At 50.8% G+C, this 22,096-nt stretch overlaps 1 protein-coding gene across 1 annotated transcript in view; it reads left to right on the forward strand.

Annotated features, from left to right (window-relative positions):
- The window catches only part of LOC138166032 (serum paraoxonase/arylesterase 1-like), a 24,965-nt gene extending 2,974 nt beyond the window's left edge, over positions 1 to 21,991 (forward strand). Inside the window, exons 2-9 of the mRNA XM_069094487.1 lie at positions 1,991 to 2,061; positions 4,486 to 4,541; positions 11,097 to 11,265; positions 14,082 to 14,208; positions 15,170 to 15,370; positions 16,154 to 16,235; positions 19,574 to 19,702; positions 21,226 to 21,991. Coding sequence (XP_068950588.1) covers positions 1,991 to 2,061; positions 4,486 to 4,541; positions 11,097 to 11,265; positions 14,082 to 14,208; positions 15,170 to 15,370; positions 16,154 to 16,235; positions 19,574 to 19,702; positions 21,226 to 21,384 — 994 coding nt within the window. The 3' untranslated portion in view covers positions 21,385 to 21,991. The remainder of the gene's footprint in view (positions 1 to 1,990; positions 2,062 to 4,485; positions 4,542 to 11,096; positions 11,266 to 14,081; positions 14,209 to 15,169; positions 15,371 to 16,153; positions 16,236 to 19,573; positions 19,703 to 21,225) is intronic.
- Positions 21,992 to 22,096: the final 105 nt, after the last annotated feature.

A 22,096-nucleotide genomic window follows, 5' to 3' on the forward strand; every position in this document is an offset into this window, starting at 1 on the left:
TCTCTCTCTCTCTCTCTCTCTCTCTCTCTCTCTCTCTCTCTCTGTCTCTCCTCTTCCCCCCTCTCTTTTGGCTACAGTCACCTGCCCCTCATCCTCTCTGACTCGTCTCCAAATCCATTTGGCCCACAAACTTTCAGGACTCCCTCTTGCCTCTGGGATGAACTATGAGCTCCCTGAGCTGGCACCTCCCTTCCCAGACTTCTTGTCTGGATTTCTTGGAGGAGCAGGTAGGGCCAACCATCTCAGTTCTGGATAAGCTGGCCAGTCAGTGAGCCCTAGCTGGGTTTGGGCAGTTCCATTGGGAGAGAAGAACGCTCAGACCCCAAAGAGCTAGACCGGATTGAGAATGAGAATTCTCTCATCCAGTCAGATGGAAATGCTCCCCATTCCATGATCTCACCCCTCCCGATCCTTCAACCAGGCATTTGCATCCCTGTTGTGTCTGGGACAGATCCCCCAGTTCTGGGGCTCTCAAACTTCCCCTGGCTTCTGAGGCTCAGCCCCTCTCTGAAGCCTTCCCTGATTGCTCATATCCCTCAGGCCTTTCCTGGGCACTTACATTCTTACCCTGTCCCAGCAGTCAAGCCTACAAAACACCAGTCCTTGTCAGACAGGAAGCTTCCGGAATGGAGGGCATGGGCACCCTTTTCTCTCGCATCTGTACATGCCCAGCACAGAGCACATTACTTCATACAAGGGAGATGGCCAGTGTCTGCTTGAACTGGCATGGCTGTGCTCCTAAGACAGTGGCAGACCTAGTGAAGGGCCCTGAAGGACAATCTGAGGGGAGGAGGGCAGTGCCTCCCTCTTCTGTCTCCTGCTCACTGTTAGAAATGCACCATCTTGCCAATCAACCTTGGATGCTGACCCGCTCTACCTTTGGCTGCCTGCTGCCTCACAAACCCACCCCTCTCTAAGCTGCCTGACACCATCATAGGCTTGGTCTTAAGGCCTCTCTCCCTGGCCTCCTGCTCCTTCCCCATGAGACATCCCTCTTCTAGCACCACCCTTCTCCCACTGACACAGCTGCCACTGTGACTGGTATGGCCAAGGCCCTTTTCCTTTCGGAGCCTGCATTTCTTCCCCTATAAAATGAGTGAATTGGAACAGACCAGCTGTCCAGCCCCTCCCGGTCTAGCTCTTGGGGGTCTGAGTGTTCTTCTCTCCCAGTGGAACTGCCCAAACCCGGCTAGGGCTCACTGACTGGCCAGCTCATCCAGAACTGAGATGGTTGGCCCTACTTCTCCAAGGACTCTTGCCACCAAGAATCATCTCTCTCTCCTGCAGTCAGCTCCAACCCCTCTTCATTGCCCAAGGGCATCAACCTCCTTCCAGCCTCAGGCCTTTGCTGTGGTGCTGAGCCTCCTGCCCCTCATGGAGCTCAGCTCTACCCCTGGATGATGCCATCGGGCTCCTCTTCTGGGGACCTTTCCTTGAGGGCCTCTTTCTTGGTTTCCTGCAATGGTTAGAGTCACATCACACAATCCTATCCCAACACTTTGACACTGTCTCCTGTACATATGGACCATCTTCATGGAACCTCCTGGCCTAGCCTTTCAACCAGAGCAGTCACACCACCTCCCCACTGTCCCCAAGCCTGTCCGCTCTCTGAATCCCTTCTCCCATTTCACCAGTGTCCCTCTCCACAGAGCAGAACATTACTCTTGCCCCTCCCCCCCACCCCATCTCCTGTGCCTCACCCACTGCCATGGCCTGGGGACCCATGGACTAACTGGTTGGGAGCTGGCCCCTCTCTTCAGCCACCTGCCCTTAGCCACTGAGGCCTCTTGAGGTCCACAAGGCCCCATATGGAGGGGGCTTTACTCTTTGCCCTGAGTCAGGATTTCTCTGCCTGGGCCAAAGGTCGGCTGCTGGCTCGATGAGGCTGGGCAGGGCAGTGGTTGAAGCAGGGAAACAAAGGGCATGATTTCACATGTTGACATCAATTCAATGTGCTTTTCTGTTTGTTTTCTCTCTGATCCCTGCTCAGAAACCGGCTCAATGCGTCCCGAGAAGTGAGGTCCCTGCAACTTCCTAACTGCCGTCTCATCAAAGGCATTGGTATGTTCTGGGATGCTCTCAAGCCTTGGGGGTGGGGGCATCATTTTGCAATTTGCTTGTGAATTTGGCTTCTAGGGAAACAATCCCAGAGCCCTTTGAGGCTGAGAATTTGGCCATATTTAACCATGAATGCCAAACTATTTCACAATCAAACCGTGGGCCTATTTACATGACTTTGAACCCTTGGGTGATTCAATGAGTTCAAAAATCACAAAGCTCCAGGTTACTGCATACAAGGACCTCTAAGTCTGGTGGAGGGAAGGGATGCAAAATAAAGAGGGTGGGGGCATTTGGAAATAAAGGTCCTGAGCACATGTGCCAGCGAGCGCGTACGTACATGTATACAAACACAGACACACACAGACATACAGACACACATTCACACACACACACATGGACACACACTCACACCCTCCCTGGGCCTCCTTGTCTGAGATGCAGCTCAGAGCTTTGAAGTGAGTACAGGGGGGGTCTAAGCACACCCAAGGCCACTCAGGCCCCATGTCCCTCGCTTAGAGTCCTGACTTATCTGGCCTTCTGCTTGGCTGCTTTCTGAGCACACCTGAGCCCATTCTGAGATCACCAAGAGTCCAGCATTCTGGAAGCACTGAGGCAGGTGAAGAGTAAAGCCAGGTAAAGCCATGAAGGCAGCAGCTCAAGGCCAATGAGCATGCGGCCACTGAGGTCACTCAGCATGTCTGGGTGGAGCGCCAGCCACCCGCCACTGAGCTCCACAGGGCATCTGTGTACCCATATCACAAAGGGCACTAACTGCCCCCAAGACTTTGGCTTTAACAACAGTCTCCATTTCTGAAAGGAGGCAATGGTGACCTTGGAAAGGGTTCCATCCAAATGGCTGAAGTTGCTGTGGGTTTTGGCCCTTCCAGACACAGGCTTCAGTTATCTGGAAAGAAGTTGGTCATTTAGCAGAGAAGTGATCGCGTACAGGGGGGGGGGGGGGGGGGGGGGGGTGCCCATGCTGATAGTGGCCTGACTAACTTTCCCCCATCTTTGGGCAAGGTCTGGGCAACCTCCCTCCCTGTAAAGTAGCCCCTTCTGGCCCACTTGGGGGTCCAGCCCTCTGGGAGCTGGAGCACATTTCAGGAAGAAACAAGGCAAACTCCATCCCAGGCCTCATCTCCTCCGAGTAAGGCTTAGACAGCTCACTCACTGGAGCTTCACAGAGATCCCTGTCTTCAACAGTCCAGTGGAGATGGCCCTGTGTGCCCCTGCTTGCTCTGCAGCAATTTGGACTTGGACTTGGACTTTGGACTTGGAACCTGATCCTGTCCCAGACAGAAAGGTCTGGGTTTCAACTGCTGGAGTGGGGATCTTGGGAGCCTTTTTCCTCTGGAAGCCTGAGCATAGCATTAGCAAACCAAGCCATTTGTGATGAAGCCAGAATACCTGGGTTCAAGTCCTCTTGCCTCTGAGCCACTGACTGCATGGCCCTTCTCAGTGCCCAAGGCAACGAGAGACCACAGGGAGGGTGCTTACTGCCTTGGTGGAGGGAGTGTCCTCATCCAGGAGCCCCCCAAAGTCAGTGAACTCCCAGGGGCAGCCCTGCCTGGACCTTGTGAACAAGCTTGGGAGCCAAGGAAGGGAGGCCTCTCTTCACCAAGTCACACATAGCTGTTATTCAAGGGCATCAGAGAACATCTGGGCTTTGACCCATTGTTTGGAAACAAAACAGCATCTTGTGAAAACTACCGAAGGGGTCTGCCTTTGATGAATAGTGGGGCAAAGACAAGGACAGGCAAGGCAGGTGAGGACAAAGTGTGTGAGGTCGGGGAGAGTGAGGAGGCTGGACCTCCCCCAAGGCCAGTGTGCTGGGGAACAGAGGAACAGACCTTATGGAGTTCAAGGAGAAAGAGAATGCTTGGCCCACAGCCTCCTAATAGTGAGGGAGTGAGGGAATGTGTGTGTCTAGTCAACAACACTAGCCATATTTCAATCATTAAATTTAAAACTGAATTTCTCTTGAGACTCGTAAAACCATCTTTCAGTTTTGGTGTGATCGTTCAGTGAGATCTGGAGTTCACAGAATCCCAGGTCTGAGATAAAGCTAAAGAAGAAGTGAGAAGATGGGCATCTAGAATGCCCCCAAGGCAGCGTCATCAGGGGATGTCAAACATCTACTCCCAACTAGACCAACCATGGCCTTGGGAGGGATGATGGCGCCAGAGGGAAGCCTCCTGCCACCTGCCACTCTGCGACTCTGGGGGGTCACTGAACTCAGACCTTCTGGAAAGTGAAATCAGGCATGAGAAGCTCCTGTCCACTTCCCTCGAAGGGCCCCAGGATTTGGAACCCTCTAGTCCCATAGAGACAGGGCTGCCCCACTCAGATCCTCGGGGGCATTCAGGCTCTTACCACCCGCCTCACATTCCAACCACATTCCACCTCTAATCTCTTCTCTTGCAGAGACTGGTTCCGAGGACCTGGAGATACTCCCCCAGGGCCTGGCTTTCCTGAGCTGTGTGAGTGCTGTCTCTCCCCTCGAGCGCTGCCTGGCAGGGAACCCCAGGGGGTCCACTGAGCTCTGGGCACACTGGCACAGGCACACAGAGGCAGTCACAGGTGCTGGTGACTAACTGTAGCACAGGGCTGGGTGCCAGGAGTGGAGGAGCTCAGGAGAGACTCCCACGGCATGTCCCCTGTTGTGCCCCATCCCATCCTTAGCTCTGGGGCTTTGCCAAAATGGCGTATGTTCGATATATTGTCTACAGGATGCGGGTTTAGATGAAAATCTCTGTCTCTCATTCTCTGTTTCTGTCTCTGTCTCTCTGTCTCTCATTCTGTCTCTCTTTCTCTTTCTGGCTCTCATTCTGTCTCTGTCTCCCTCCCTCTCTGTCTTTCATTCTGTCTCTCTTTCTTTCTTTCTCTCATTCTGTCTCTGTATCCCTCACTCTCTGTCTCTCATTCTGTCTCTGTCTCTCTCCCTCTCTGTCTCTCATTCTGTCTCTCTGTCTCTTTCTCTCTCATTCTGTCTCTGTTTCTCTCTCCCTCCCTCTCTGTCTCTCCCTCTTTTCTTTGTCTCATATGCTGGGGTGGCCCTTCTCCTTGCAAAGTTCAGTCCCTTGACATATACAAATGATTCCGTTCAGTGCCGTCTTCTTTAGAATATTGATCTATCACTCCATCTCTCTCACTTACATTCAGTCTCTCCCTGACTCCTCCCTCTCCCACTCCTGATCTCTCTTCTTCTTCCCTACTCACCCCCATTTACATCTTTCTCCTGCATTAACGTGCCTGGGCTTATTAAGGGCACCTGAGTCGGGGGCTGACACCAGATGGGAACTGGACAGAACTGGACTCAGCCAACTCCTTTATTTTCAGTCTCACACTAGGTCCTGGAAGGGTCCATTTTTTTCTATTTCACACGAAGGCATCCCTCCCCTCCCCCCCTCCAGTCTCTATCACTCCTAAATAATAAAGCCCTTCTTGGTACATTGAATCTTCATGTCCATGGGAAACCCAATAGCAAAACTGATGGACCAAAGATGAAATGGGAAGGGGAACAGGAAGTGTCCACCAAGCCAGCCCAGCAGGGATCAGCAGCGAGGCCGCTTTCCCATGTGGGTCCAAGGGGGCTGTCTCACCAAACCAGGCTCATTCAGCATCATGGTACCTCTTTCTCCTCACTCTCCCAGATACCAGCATCACTGCAACAGAAGCATTCACCATAATCTCTCTGAAAGAAAGAGCTGGGGCCCATCATCTCTCCCAAGATGCCCGAAGGGCATGGTACACAGCCTACTTCCTGTTGCTTCCTCCTCTCCCTCTTCCATCCCCTGTCTTTCACCATCTGTGAACAGTCCCAGACACCTACCTACAGAGCCCTCCCTGAGTCTCTGGCCCAAATGCCCATTGTTGTGATAGCTGGGAGGGCTGCACATATATCAGCTATCCATGTCCATGATTACAGTTGTCATCAGGATTTGAGAGGCCACATAAACATGTAATATGAACAGGGATCCTGGGTTTTCTTGCCAGTAGCTTAAACTCAGCATGCCTGAAACAGAACTCATCACATTCTCCTCTCAGCCCATCCCACTCCAGACCCCCCCCCATTCCTGCCCAGGGTCCCACCACCCTTGCAGCCCACAGATCCACACCCACTATGCTTCCATCCACTCACTCCCCACAGCCAATCAACTGTGAGAGCTGCTGACTTCCATGCCCACAGAATCCCTCAAATTTTCCTCCTCCTCTTCCTCCCCATTCACTGTGCCTTGAGGCTTCCACCCCCTCTTGCCTGGACTATTGGCCAGTGATGGCATCAGCTCCTACCTCCCAGGTCCAACCCTAATGCTAATGTCTCCCCCCACCCCCACCCAAAGACCTCCTTCACTCTCCATGGCCTTGAGGAGAAAAAAATGAGCTCTTCATCCTTGGCATTCAGCCCTTTCCCCTGGACTCTGGTTCCAGTGAAGCTGCCTTGTTTATCTCCTGTTCTTTCCCTTTGTTCACTCTGTGTTCTAGCTACAAGAGATTAATACTTCACAAAACTAGACCCCCAGCTCCTGCCTCCTGCAGATGGCTCAGGCTGCTCTCACACCTAGAATGTCTGCCTGTCTCTTCTCCACCTTGAAGACACAACCTAAGCCTTTCCTCCACACAGGGTGCACCCCTCAGGAGAATGTCAGGACACAAACATTGGTCAAGTTCCTACTATGTACCAGGGACTGCACTAAACACTTGGGATGCAGAGAGAGACAAAAGACAGTCCCTGCTCCCAAGAAGCTCCTAGTCTGATGGAGAGACAGCCTGAGAACATCTGAGTCTGAACAAGATACAGAGAGGAGACACCAGGGCAGAGAAAAGGCAGTAAGGTTAAGAGGAGCTGGGAAAGGCTTTGCCTCAGGAAGCCAGGAGCTAGACATGAGAAGGGGGAGAGGTTCTGGCATCAGAGACAGCCAAAGAAAATGTTCATAGTGAGGACATGGGAGAGCAAGGAAGCCAAGGTCACTGGACTGTGTGTGAAGAGCATGGAAGTAAGGTATAAGAAGACTGGAAAGGGGGATGGGGAGGTTAGAAAGGGCTTTGAATGACAGGATTTGATATTTGATCCTGGAGGCCATAGGGAGACATTCGAGTTTATGGAGGGGAGGGGTTGACATGGTCAGAGCTGTACTTTTAAAAAAGCATTTTGGTGGCTGAATAGAGGATGGACTGGAACAGGGAGAGACTTGGGGAAGGCAGACCCCTCAGCAGATACTGCAACCATCTAGGCGTGAGGGGATGAGAGTCTGTACCAGGGTGGGGGCAGCGTTGGAGGAGTGAAAGGCACCTATGGGTAAAACCAATGGTCCTTGTCAATAGATAGCATATGGGGGGATGAGCTTCAAGCAGAGACCCAGAAGGAAAGAGCATCTCAAGATGAGGGTGGAACGTTTGGAGCTAAATGACCAATTTGAGACTCTGCCCATTGAGGAGAGAGCTTGACCTGCCAAGGAGGAAGCCAAGGTCATGGATCCAGAGGGGATTCATCCAGAGGAAGAGGAGACAGCTGGGGGCAGGGGAAGGCCATGAGAGCTGTCCCCAAGCAGGATGGCTGTCTCAAGAGCTGGTGTCCCCCTCCTGGGAGGCGTTCAAGAAGAAAATGATTATTGGTCAGAGGTGCTGTGTGTGGCTGCTGAGGTCCCTTCCAGTGCTGTACCTGTAAGGGTCAATGACGCCATAATTAAGCAGTCAAAGACCTTCAGGACCCTGGGGAGAGGGGGAAAAGGGGGTGCCTCAGTGTTCCCACTCTGAGTTTCAGCACGTCTGCTGCCATGGCAAACAGCTGCACCTTTGGCAAAGTGCTTTGGCATTCCTCTCAACTCTCCTTGCTTCCCCCTTACTACCTGCTTTCTCTTAATAATGGTTTTTTAAAATAACTCAGGTTGGTTTTTTTTTTAATGGCTGACGCAGTGATGCACCCACCACTGTCTTTGTGAACAGGGGCCCTGTCCTGCATTGTTGTAATTATTTCCCTTTGTGGCCAGATTTTTATTCTTGAGTGTTTCCTGTCCCCTGGGCTGACTTCTCTGTCCATGGAATTATGCCTGGAATTCTAGCGATCATTTGTGAGTCAGCAGGTATCACTGTGGAAGGTAATGTGGCCACTGAAAAGGGCTAGGATTGTCATTGTTCAGCTGCAATCAGCACCTGGGCTCCCTCTCCATTCTGGGGAGTAGAGGGAATTCTACTCCCTCTAGAGTTCCTGTTTGCAGACCCTGGGTCAGCTCAGGGCATGACCTTTCCACAAGACCTCACTTCTAGCCCCATCTCCCTCCTTTGGCACTGATGATGGGAAAAGCCCAAAGGCTTCATGGGGGAAACACCAGTATTGGCTCCACAGAAATTAGTTTATGAAGCTTTTTCACCTAGGGCAGGACTTGATTCCATGTGTCTTTTTTTTCCTTTGTAAACCCAAAAAGCTTAAGAAACTACTTTTAATAAATTCATGAAAGTTCTGAACCTTTATGAGATTTAGAAGGGGTCTTTGATCCCCAGCTGAGATTTGGCTTCTCAATCCCATTGAGTTCTGGGTAGTCAAATACCCATTGGCTAATCTGTATCCCCTATCCCCAATCTCTATAGCAAAGACATGAACTAAAGATGAAATGAAAGCTACCTTTACCTAGAAAAAAACATTGTTAAAATACAGTGAACAGGAATCTTTAAAAGGGCAGAGAATCACTTAGTAGCAAATAATGCCCCCTGTTGGCATGACACAATATAGTTAAAGAAAGTGGAGTCTCTGTGGTTCCAGTGGTCACTTCTTGTTGGCTTTTCTTTCCTTTTTTTCTATGAAAAAAACCAGTTATTAAGCACTTATCATATTTAAAGTACTGTGAATAGAAAAGCAGGAGACACCTTTTTCTTCAGGAGTTCACGTCCTAATGGGAGATGTCACATACAAGAGGCTTCAGCTGCAAGTCATAGGGAAAGGTCCAGTGATCCTGTAGCAAAGCAGATGGTAATGAAACTTCTTCAATTCCATTTCGATTGACAAAACCATATGTATTTCTTTTTTGTTTTATTTATTAAAATTTTATGTTTTCCCAGGTAAAAACCACTTTTAATATTCTTTCTTAAAAATTTTGAGTTCCAATTTTTTTTCCCTCCCTGAGAATGTAAGCAATGTGATATAGGTTATACAGGTGCAATCATATAAAACATTTCTATATTAGTCCATTCTATATTAGAAAACTGAGAGAGAGAGAGAGACAGACAGACAGACAGACAGAGACAGAGACAGAGAGACAGAGAGAGAGAAGTAGTATTTTTCAGTCTGTACTTTGACTCCATCAGTTCTTTCTCGGGAGGCTGATAGCATTTTTTCATCATGGGTCCTGTGGGATTATCTTAGATCATTGTATTGCTGAGAAAAGCCAAGTCATTCACAATTCTTCATGGTACAATATTGCTGTTACTGTGTGCAATGTTCTCCTGGTTCTGCTCACTTCACTCTGCATCAGTGTGTATAAATCTTCCCAGGTTTTTCTGAGAACAGCCTGCTTGTCATTTCTTAGCACAACAGTACTCCACTACAATCATATGCCACAACTGTTTCCTGAACTTCTCATCTATCCCTTCCTTCTGTCCCAGTGGTCTGTGGTGTACTCTGATGACAATATCATTTCTGTTTCTCCCTCTGTGGTTTTTACCCAAATGCTTCTGGCTCCCTTCTGGATCCTGAGTAGACTTCCTTGATGCTCCTTGATGGCTCCACCCCCTGCTGTTACCCTGCTCTTTTCAGGCAGGTCTCTCTCCCCAGAGTCGAAGGCATTGCATCAGGAAACCTTTTCCCATCAGGCCTCAGGTTCAGGAGCCTGGGAAGACCGGCTTGCCTCTTGCTGGTTGCCTTAGGGATTCATGTTTACTACAAATGTTTGCTAAATGTTCATTTGTGTGTGACAATTGCTTTTTTCTTGGGTGTTGGTATTACTTTAGCTACCTTGTGCCTTCTTGCTCTAGCATCTGGCCTGGAGGAGCCCTTTCCGTGGGTCCTCTGCTCCATCTTTTCAGTTTAATGTCCTTGTGAGTTGGTTCTCAAGATCCCCTGGCAGCCCAGCTGGGTGCTCTCCACCCTACATCCCTTGTATTTCAAGCCTTGGGCTTGAGAGCTGAATCTCAGCCTCAGGAAGTATCTTCTTGGCCAACTGTCCCCTCCCAAGTCTCTTTCTCTTCAGAAGCTCCTGTCTTCTCTTACTTCAAGGCTTAGCCAAGGTGCTCCCTCCTCCAGGAAGCCTGCCCTGACACACATCCCCTGAGCTGAAAGGACATTCTCTCTCCTCCATTTTCCTTTCATCCCTTTGCCCCCACTCACACAGACTTCTCTCATGTTCACTTGTGCGCCCTCCACACTCACTCCCATTAGTGTAGAAGCTCCCCAGGACAGCTTTTGTGTCCTTTGCCTTTGTGTCCCCGGGGCTGGGGACAGTGTAGTACAATGGATAGAGAGCTGTCCTCAGGCAGGAAGGCCTGGATTCGAGCCTTGTCCTGACACATCTTGGCTATGTGACCTACCAGGTTTCTGAGGCTCCAGGCAATTCTCTGAGAGCCTCCTAACCAAAAATTCCTGATTGTAAAGAAATGCCATGTCCAAGGAAGAAACAGTAGCCCTCCGCTCAGGGTAGGGGCTCTGGGCTGAACTGATACCACTGGTTTGGAGGACCCCAGGGCTTTCCCAGTCAGATTCATCTGGAGTCTTGGGTGTCATTTGCATGGTTATCTCTGGATATCTTCATGAGAGACCCAGTGGTCTTCTAGGGTGAGAAGTGAGTTCAGTCCACATTTATTAAGCACATACTGTGTGCAGAGCAGTGTGGTAGGCACAGGATGGAGGGAAGGTATATTTATGTGTCCAGGATTGAATCAGCAGCCCCAAGGTGCTCAAAAGGTTCAGGTGTGAATGTGGCTGTAAGGCCCCAGAAACAAAGGCTGTGCTCGGGGACTTCCTGTGAAGCTGTTCCTGGATGCAGGGGCAGTCTGGTCCTGTGTGCATTTATACACATGCCCTGCTCTCTGTTTTTTTTTTTAAGGGGTTGAAATATCCAGGCATAAAGAGCTTTGATCCACACAAGCCTGGAGAAATCCTTCTGATGGACCTGAATGAAGATTTCCCTGAGCCTGTAGTGCTGCCAATCCGTGGGGACGGGCTGGACATGGCTTCACTTAATCCACATGGGATCAGCACGTTCACAGATGAAGGTAAAATGCCAGGGTTATTTGGAGAAAGGAAGTCCTGAGGAATGAGGACCCTGGCCAGAGACTCCCTTCACAGTCCTAGGACAGAGCACACATGCACACCCATACATATATACATCCATGCATACACACATGGAGATGTGTGCTAGAGCACAGCTTACATATTAACTAGATGTTGCCTAATGAGATCTCAGAAGGATGTTTCAAGGTCCAGAAAGTCACACTTTAATTGTGCAAATGTTTGTGACATCTTTCCATACAGGGCTCTAGTCAAAATGAAGCTAGGTTTGGCATCAGCGGAGCTGGGTTTGAACCCCTGCCCTAATAGCTGTGGGACTTGGAGCCCATCATGTCCACCCTTCTGGGCCACATTTGCTCTTCTACAAAAGTCCAGGAGTTTGGACTTGCTAACCCCAGAGATCACTGCCAACTTGAACCTCCTGGGCCCTTGGTGTGGGCATGGACTGACTAAAAGGCCATCTCCTCCTAGAAGCTGCTCAGAAATGGGCTGCTGGAGCTCAGCTCCCTGGGAAACAGTCCTCTCAATCAGCAGGGGCGCCCTCCAGGGGACCACACCCTCCCCCACCTTCCCTATCATCTATTTGTCCACCCAGCCCTATCCCTTCTGGCAAAGAAGTACTGCCTCTGAATTTCTGGTCTCTAGACTTCCTTCTGTTAAAATTAATTATCTGAAATAAGAAATTTTTTGAGGCTTATCTTTTGAGTGAAAGTGATTTAATAGTAAGGCTAGCAAGTTACCATTAAATCAGGTCAACTAATTCCTCAGTAATTAGTGACAAAGGAGGGATTTACAGGCTGTTTTTTATACCAGAAAAGAGGAATTTAAAAATCAGGAAGCTTGTTTTGAACATAATTCAATTGGACAAGAGAGATCATTTGCCTGGTTCGCTTCTCCCAGGCAACATCTGGCTGTCAAAGTGAGATTCCCTCAGAAGTCCTTGCCTACAGGGGATGTCTTTTGTAACTGGAAAGCTCACTGAGAAAGAGGAACTTGGGGTTTGGAGTGTGTGGTCACCCCCCTCCCCCATCTTCCAGCAGCCCAAGATTTCATTACTCGTCTTAGACTTAAGCTCCTGTTCAAGAGAAAAAGGGACTTTTCAGTCACTAAGACTGGAAAGGGACACTGATTATTCTGGTCCTACAAAGACAAAATGTCTGCTACTAAATGGTAGTCTTCTCAATTTATCTGTTCACTAAATCTATAGGTAACCTAGATTTAAGAGATGATCTTTATTAGTCTGCCTTAGCTGTTAGGGCTAGCTTCTCCCAAAGAAGGGAGCTTCAATCCTACAACCAGACTGAAAAGAAACCAGAGTAAAGGCTGTGAGTTGATGGAAAAGCTATCATTTAACCCTCCTTTGACCCATGCCTCAGTTGGACTCCCGACTCATTCTTCTTGGGCCCCTGTGCCCTGGGCTCCTTTCCTGACACTGGACTGCAGCTGTTCTTTCTGAGGTCTTCTTGGGGCCTGAGTCAGTTACCTCTCCTGTCCACATCCTCCTTGACCATCGAGGGCCCCTTGTCCATCAGCTCTCTCTGCTCACCCTCCTTCATCATCTCCTGCCTCTGTCAGCTCATTTTACTTCTTCCACCTCATGCTGGTGACTAGAAGCATGGCCCTATGTTCCCTTTCTCCCACTGACCCAGGAATGGCTTCACCAGAGTCACACCTCCAAGGCTGCCTCCATGGAAGTGACTCGGAAGCTAGCAATGCCAGTCTTGTCTTCTCACGCATCCCTACAAGACACCTCCTTCCCCACCATGGCACTGGTCTTCTCCCAGGAACCCAACCTCCAAGCCTCAGTTGTCTGGCTCGCTAGCTCCCTTATCTTCAGTCGGTCCCCAGGCCCCTTTGGCCTTCAGTCTTTAAAGCTGCCACTCTCTGGTTACCTCCCTGGCTTTAGTGTAACCCAGCAAATGGAAGGCTGAATGTAGAATGGACCTGGGTCCAAATCCTGTCTCTCACACTTAGCTATGTGATGGGCAACTGTTAACATTTCTGAGACTCAGTTTCCTTGTCTGCAAAATGGGGGTCAGAATACCCGGATTGTCCCTCCATAGAACTGCTGTCAAGCTCAGAAGAGATGAGGCACCCAACAGGCCCCATTCAGGACCTTGAAGATCGACATCTCGGTTGTTGTCATGACTCTGCCCTCTATCCCATCCACCCTGAAGCTGGCTCTGTCCTCATGGACTTCCCTTTCTCAAAAACCTTCCATGGCTGCCCATTTCCTGCCTTGCCAAGTCTTGACTGCTTTGCCTGTCTTTCAGAGCAGCCTGTTCCCCATCCGGGCCTGGCCACACACACACAGCACAATCCTCTGCTCCTCAAGCAGCCCTGTCCACTACACATGTCCTCCACATCCCCAGCATCTCCTACTGTTCTCTTCAGTGCAGACTCCACATAAGCAGGTGCAGGCTCTTGTGGGGGGGATGGTCCCACTGTCTTACATTCTCTCTGAGGCCACTCCCCCACCCCCATGACCCTTCCCAAACCCTAGATCTCTTCATGCTGCTGCATGGAGGTCCCAGGGGTGGACAGAGTCCCATGAGGGCTTGGTCATCTTCCTGGGCAGACGCTGGTTCTCCTGCTGGGGAGGCTTCTTGCTTCTTCCATATGACCTTGAATGTCCAGGAACAGACAGTCCAGTCTTGCTTTGGCCCTTCCTGGGCATCAGGCCCAGATGTTCTCCTTCCTGAAGCCAATGACCCCCATGAAGTGAGCCCTTAGGGAAGCAGGACCAAAACCACCAGCTTCTGGGTTGGGTTAATGCCTGGCTTTCTGTGCCTCCTCTCAGATGACACCATATACGTGTTCGTGGTGAACCACCCACAGTTCAGGACCACTGTGGAGCTGTTTAAGTTTCAAGAAGAAGAAAGATCCCTTTTGTACCTGAAAACCATACAACATGAGCTGCTTCCCAAGTATGGCCAAATGGGACATGGTATACCCCCAACCCCTCCTCCCTGGGCCTGAGCCTGGAACTGCCCCCAAATCCTGCTCCTTGCACCTCATGGGGGCTATCTTCCTGAATGGCCTTCCTAGACAATGTCTACTTTGGGCCAGAGGAATGGATGGGGACAAGCTCCAGGAAGTCTCCTTTCCCATGTTACCAGAAATCCTCTGCTTCTGTTCCTGCCACAGTCACGAGAGTTCTGTGAGACCAGGGCCCTCAGCGTCTCTCCTAGGGCATTCTTGGATGACACCCTGCCTGTTGCTCCTTTGGATTGTTCTGGCTAAGCTTCCCCAAAGCTCAAGAGAGCCAGCCCATTCTCTATCCCCACTCCCATCACTCCCTCCATCTCATCATCTGAGTCTAATTCCCTTCAGGTACAGCCTTTATGCCAGTTGGGGACCCACCAGGGCAGCAGAGAGAGCAGCATCCAGATGAGGTGTAACCCCAGCCCTCCTCACAGCACATTGTCTCTTCCTGACCAATGCTGCCGATGCAGTTGGCCCCAGCTCTGCCAAAAGGGACCCCTAGGAAGGTCCAGGGTCCAGGTCAAGCCTGCGATGTGACATTCAGGTTTTCAGCAGGGGTAGGAAGGCAACTCCCCCATGGGTCATCCTGGTGTGAAGAGGCCACCCTTCTCTCCCATCGGTCTCCCGCCAGGCCAGAGGCTGCTCTTATGGATAGTTCTGTTTCAGGGGCTGTATCAGCAATGCCATATTCACAATGCCTATAGAGATTACAAATATGCTGATATAATTATCCATTAGAAAATGTGGCCCACATTCTGACCCCCAAGGATCAGAGCAGGGATTTCTCGAGGATGGAAACACCTCCTCAAGTCTGGTTTTTCACTATAGGGAAAATCCCATTCCTGGTCAAGTATGAATGTGCTTTTCATTCTGGAATGTTCTGTCCCTGTGTCTACAATGCAGTGTGAACGATATCATTGCCGTGGGACGGGAGCATTTCTACGCCACCAATGACCACTATTTCTCAGATCCCTACCTCCGGTCCTGGGAGCTGTACTTGGGTTTGAAATGGTCTAATGTGGTTTACTACAGCCCGAGCGAAGTTCGTGAGGTCGCCAGTGGCTTTGACTTTGCCAATGGCATCAACGTTTCACCTGATGGGAAGTATGTGATCTCTTACAGAAGGCAGCCAAATTCCAAGCCTCAGATTTCTTCTGAGGAATTCCCCAGGCCTGGGTGGGGTTAATGCCAGATGCCACCGGGCTGAAAGCAGAGGAAGGGTGTGGCATGGGCTACCACATAGTGGGATCCAAACTCCGGAGTTATCACCAGTTGCTCATTCTCCTCGTGACTTTGGCAGCAGACATTGAATGACAAATAGCTGTGATCATTTTTAATATTTATATAGCATGTGAAGGATTGAAAAATACTTTACATCAGTTACCCCATACAAATGAAGAAGTTAGGCATGCCCCCCCCCCGAGTGTTCTTCCTCTCCCCAGAGGGGAGCAGTGGGCAGGGGACTTCTGGACAGAGGAACCATGGGGCACAAAGTCTGCTGGCAGTGTTAGGAATGGGATTACAGGTCTCAGGACAAGAAGTGGAAAGTTGGGATGGGGCAGAGAGGATGAACATCTCACCTCTCTCCAAGCACAGTCCCTAGTGGTCCAGGCTGGAGGGTAGAACAGCAACAGAAATGTGGGTGAGTGGGCAAGAATGTGAAGACATTGGCAGCAGTCATACCAAAAGCATCACTGGGCTGAAGTGCAGTGAGATCAAACACATTTTCTAGAAAGAAACAAGTCCTTTCTCAATGAAGGGCACTTAGGAGGTGACCAAGGGGGTGACTTGTTCTTCAGAAGGAAAGGCCTGGCTTTGTAAAGACTGTTGCCTCACTCACATCTCTTTTACCTGGGGCTTTTGAATGTCAGTCTTTCTTCTCTTAAGGTACCTTTATGTGGCTGAACTGCTGGGTCATAAGATTCACATCTTTGAAAAACTTGCTGATGGTAGCCTCAGGGCACTGAAGGTAAGATGCATTTTACCACCAAGGCAGCAAAGACAGGAAACATCTCTGGGACGGAGCATGTCAGGGGTTTGCCTCCCTGGAAGACATTGAAGTCCACTGATGACTAAACTTGGTGTAGGAGTCCAGAGAGGAAGGGAACAAAGCCTGGCTAGCCTGGGCCCTTCCCCCAAATGGAGGCCCCTGAAGGAACTCAACAATGGGAAAAGGGGGACAGCATGGTGAAGGGATGATCCAGGGTGAGGAGGTCCCATGGAAAGTGAATGGTCCAAGGTGAGACAGTCCTAAGGGAATATGGAGATGCAGAGTAAGGAGCTGAGACAACGGCTCCAGCATGATGGTGGCACAGTCCAGAAAGTGGGGAGCAAAGCTGAGGAGCCCAGGACTAGGTACAGAAAACAGCTCCAGCATTTGGGCTCATTCCCTCAGGAGAAGCAGACCTCTGGCGACCATTTGGGTCGCTCCCACTTTCACATGAATCGCCACTGCACAGCTTCCCACTCTGGGAGTCAACAAGCTATGGAGGAAGAAATCCCTAAAGACAGGAAGGTGTGATCAGAGAAGACTGATCAATACTTCATTTCTCTCTGAATTTGCTCCCTTACTCTATTTTTAAAGTATAATTTTAAGAAATGTCACAATCATAACCATTGCTGGCTTCCAGGGGCCTCTCCCCCTTTTTAAGGAGTCTCCTCTGCTTTGGATCCCTGTACATGGTGGGGCCAGACCTCCATCAGAAGGGCTAAGCTCCCCTCTTCTCACTCTTGGGTTCTTCCATTCCCCCTCCAATGCCTGGGAAAGATTTACTCATAGCTTCAGTTGTGCTTAATCCCAAGGGTCTCCCCAAAAGGGGAGTAAAAGAGAACTCAGTGTACACCTGAAGCCAGGGATCAGACAGCTATTTATTTCCTACACACAATGGAAATGCCAAAAGATATAAACAGCTCCTGATGGGTATTGACAAAGTAACATTATGGGCTTAATGATTACCATTATTACAGTCTCACCTCATTCGAGTAGGAAGCCGTCTTTCCCATTTCACTTTGGTCCTGCACTGTCCAAGCAAACTTTGGCTTGTACCTTCTGATGGAGAGCCGTCGCCTGCTTCTGATGGGCTCGGGGCCTCAGAACCTCTTGACCTCACCAGGTCACCTCTAAGACTCAGGAAAGGAAAGCCAAAGCCAGGAACAAGCTCTGTTAGTTGAGGCCACACTCCTCCTGGAAGTGTGATCCAGCTCTCAACCCCTCCCCATAAACCTAGTTAGTGATGGGCAGTGCTGCTTCCACATGGGGTAGTCATCAGGGTAGAGGGAGTAAGAAGCTGTCTCTCCTTTCGAACTGCCATGGTGCTATGTGTACTTGCTATTGTCCTGATCCAGGGCAAGGATCAAGGGCTTACTGTGTCGCACCTGAGTGCCAACTCCTTTTGGGACTGAGCTACCACATGGCCCATAGCAGCTGCAGAGACATCTCCAAGAATTTTAGTACATGTGATCCTGCTGGATCTTCTTTAATTCTTCCGAAATCTGGGGTGAAATTGGGATGTTTCATTTATTTAAAGCTCGCTATAATAAGTTAGCAGTGTGAGATGGCAACGGAGGAAGTTCTGGTCATCTTGGGCTACGCTAAGCTAGGATGGATTTTGCACAGGGCCAGACCTTCTAGAGCTAACGCCCTGCTTCTAGGCAGGTCAGCACCTTCACCTTGGAGAGCTCCTGCAGCTCTGAGTGTGGGATTTGACCAGAATGTGACTGAGGCAGCGCAAGAAGCAGGCAGTGCCAGAAGCAGGCAGCTCCAGGGCTGCCCCTGTGTGTGGGGGGGGAGGGGGGGGGGGGGGGGGGCTCATCCTGCCATCCTCATCAGGCCTCTTCTGCAGCTCAATGTTCCATTGGAGGTGGCACGTTTTAGGGAGGAGGAGGATGATCTTGGGCATGTCCAGAGGATGGCAACCAGGGTGGAGGCCCTTGAGTCAATGACCAGCCTGGGACTGAGGTACTGAGCACTGTTAGCCTGGAGATCAGGAGGCTTAGGAGAAGTGTAATGACCACCTTACAGAAGCCAGAATGTGGAGGACAGACAATAGTTCTGTTTTACTGGGCAGAACCAGGAGCAGTGGAGGAAGTGGCCAAGGGGCCCATTTGGGGCTCTCTCAGACCTTGGCTCTCCCTTAATGTGTGGTGCTCCTGGGGAGCCATGGCAAGCAGCCATGATCATCTGAGAATCAGTCAGGCCCCAGCTTCTGGCAGAAGCTGGCACATGTTCACACGCAGCTGGAACATCAGCAAGCCCAACAGTGAAGAAAACGGAAAGCGCCAACTTCTTCCCCCAGAGGCTGGAAAGTGGGGCCAGAGGACACATAGGGGAGGGGTAATGTCATTCATCTCGCTGGGGTTTGAAGCAGACCAACTGGACAGAGCCTTGGTCTTGTCAAAGGCCTGGGGCTTCTTCTCTGAGTCCTGTCTGCCATGCTCCTCCTCAACCCATCCACCAATCGGCAAACAAACGCTGAGCTCACTGGCTCCAGTTTGGGCCAAACTCTGGGCTGGGTGCCAGGGATACTGAGACAGACGTGAAATGGCCCTGCCCTTGAGCAGGCAGAGGTACACATACAACACCAACACCCATAGCACATAACCAGCTCCCAGTGGATGGGGAGAGAAAGAAGGGCTTCCTGCAGCCTTGAAGGAAGCCAGGGAAGCACCTAGGGAGGGAACCCAAAAGGCAGAGGCCAGGAGGGATAGCAGTTCTGGCCTGGGGGGTGGACTGGGTTGGGAAATGGGGTGTCCTTTGTGAAAAAGCAGCTGTGTGTGGCCCCATCATGGGTCAGAGCTTCCTGGTCCATACTGGAGGGTGTTCTCCCTGACACTTCCTTGTGCACATGGGCATCTGTATTTAGGCTAGCCCAGGAAACACACACACACATGCCATCAAATCACCTCCATTTGGGGTTTATTCCTCAGAACATGGCATGGTTGGCTTTTTCAGGTGATTTAACCCAATGGGCCACTCTTCTTCCCCATCCCTGTCCCCTCTCCATACCTCCTCTTTCCATTCCAGAAGAGGATAAGCCTGGAGTATTGCCTAGCTGTTGGTCCAGGTTTTCTCCCAGGTCCTTCACCCCTCACTTTCTTAGTCTCAGAAAATTTATCCACAATAGAAAAGCAGTATGGAGGATGCCAACAGACTTCTATAGCTGCAATGTGCTTCTGGAACCAGGAAGATGAGAAAATGGGTGGGAAGATGAGCCTGGGTCCCTAGCTCTGCTGCTTCTAAACTTTGTTTTGTTGTGTCTTCATCCTCTGTGTGTGTGTCTGTCTGTCTCTCTCTTGAAATGTCGGAAGGCCCTTACTTTTGACACCCTTGTGGATAACTTGTCTGTGGATCCTACCACAGGGGACGTGTGGGTTGGGTGCCATCCCAATGGCATGAGAATTTTCTTCTATGACCCAGAGAATCCACCTCCATCAGAGGTGAGTTTTGTGAAGAAATTTAGACATTTTCTCTTCTCTCCTATAATGTTTCCACTGCAAAACATGCCCCTTAACTTAGCAGAAGTTCTATTTTAAAAAGATATTTCAGCTGGAAAGGTGTTTTTAAAAAACAGCTATTACATTTTGCTTATGACCTGAGATGTCTCTGATTTTGTGGGGGATCCCAATCAAGGCTGACTGGGTCAATCTGGCCTCCCAAGCAGAGGAGTGGGACTTTCCCTCTTACCAGCCCTGAGGCAGAGCTGGCCTTTCTCTTTAGACTTGTTGGTTACTATTAAGAATGATAGTTTATAGTTAGTGTGTGACCAAACCCTTCAGAGACTTTATCCCATTTAAAGGCAGCTAGATGGGGCAGTGAATAGAATGCTGGGTTTGGAGTGAGGAAGGCCAGAGTTCAAATCTAGCCTCACATACTTTCTAGCTGTGTGATCCTGAGCAAATCACTTTACCTTGTCTGACTCAGTTTCCTCAACTGTGAGATAGGTACAATAACAGCATCAACCCCCCAGGTCTGTTGTGAGGCTCCAATGAGATCATACCTATAAAGCACTTGGACCAGTGCCTGGCATGCAGTAGGTGCTTAATAAACACTTATCCTTATTTTCTCCCTTGCTTGAGCTTTAGAACAAGCCTATGAGGTTGGTGCTATCATGACACCCTTCCTCCCTCATCACACACACACTTTTAGGAGTGGGGAAATTGAGGCTGTGACACAGAACCACTCTCTCAGCATTTCCCATCGCCACATCTCAGTGTTCTAACTGGAGCCCAGGAAGCCCCATGTGAACCATCCTGACAGTTTCTGGTGGTAGCCTGTTCTGGGGGTGGGGGCGAGGGTCGAGGGCTAGCTCGTCTTATTCAACGCCCTCCTGTCTCTTTCTTCGGACTTGCTCTGGCTAGGACCCAGCTGGATAGCAGATCTGAGGGTTGGCAGAGCCACACCGTTGCTAAAGGAGGCCCAGGCTCTAAAAGCTAGGAGGTGTGTCAGTGATGCCCTAGTCTGCCCTCCTCTTCATAAGGACTGCCGCCTGAGGAGTGTTCAGAGTTCATCCCAATCTGGGGAGCCTGAGAGGTCATCTCGGCCCATCCTCTTGTTTTACACATGGAGAAACTGAGGCACAGAGCGAGAAGTCACAGGTGCCAGGTGGCAGAGGAAGCCAGGAGAGTGCTAGCTTCCTCAGCAAGTCTGGGTTTGCTGCTGAGCTGGTCCAGGCACGGTCAGGCGGTCACTGTCCCGTTTGCAGCCCGGAGCGGGGAGGCTGGGAGACACGGAGTTCCTGCTTCTAGGTGTCTGGGGCTGGGGCGGGGATGAGGCCAGCAGCCTGAGAGCCACCGTGAGTAAGGCTACGGGACGCTTTACTGAGAAGCAGGCAGCTCTTCCGGGCTCAGCCTCGGGCCTGCCACGCACGATCAGGAGCCTGGCCAGGGGCTCGCAGGGCTAATGGAAGGGACTCAGCTGAGCCGGGGCTAGAGGCTGTGACGTCCTTTTCCCTCTGCCGCAGGTGATCCGCATCCAGAACATTCTCTCCTCCCAGCCCACGGTGACCCAGGTGTACGTAGAAGAAGGCTCTGTCCTGCAGGGCAGCACCGTGGCCTCGGTTTTCGAAGGGAGGCTACTTATTGGCACGGTCTTCCACCGGGCTCTGTACTGCGAGCTCTAGTCGCGCCCTCCCCGGGCTGGGAACCCGGGTGGCTGAGGCCATGGGCCATCGAGGGAAAGCCGTCCGAGCAATAAAAGGAGCGCCCCACCAAAGTCTGGAGAGTGTGATGTTGGGGGCTAAAGGGCCGGGGAAATGGGGCGTTCGCTCTGTTCTGGAGCCATTGGCAGAAGTCCTGGAAGGGCTCTGGAAGGACCCTCGAGGGCCTCCTGAGGTCGCCTGGGCCTCTTCGGATCGTTTCTATGATGTTATTATTGGTATCAAACTCAGACCTGGCCCTGCAGCTGCCCCTATTCTGGTGGCTCACGGTCACTCCCTCTGGGGTCCTCAGCCCTCCTAGGCGACAGCCTCTCAAAGGAAGGCGACAAAAATCACGCCGCTCAGCTTCTTGTCCAGCCTCAACATCCCTCCAGCCCTTCGTTGATTCTCCAAGGCCGTGGCTTCCGTTCCTGGCTGGTTGTCGTCCTCTGATCATATATGCTCTCCCTTGTCAATGTCCATCCTAAAATGCAGCGTCTAGAGCTGACTTCAGTGCTCTGCAATGTGATCAGAGCCGCGGAGGCGGAAGGTCTGTCAGCTCCCACGTGCTGGACAGCGCCCCGCTCCTATTGTGGCTTCACATGGAGGGAACTTTCTGGGATGCTGGGTCTTTGGGACTCCAGTCTCCCGATGGTCCTAAAGCATAGAATTTCCCAGGTGAGAGAGTCTCAGGTCA

This window comes from Petaurus breviceps, unplaced genomic scaffold, assembly GCF_028583685.1.
Source record: "Petaurus breviceps papuanus isolate PSGF00001 unplaced genomic scaffold, PetGlider_PUasm1.0 218, whole genome shotgun sequence".
NCBI classification, from domain to species: domain Eukaryota; kingdom Metazoa; phylum Chordata; class Mammalia; order Diprotodontia; family Petauridae; genus Petaurus; species Petaurus breviceps.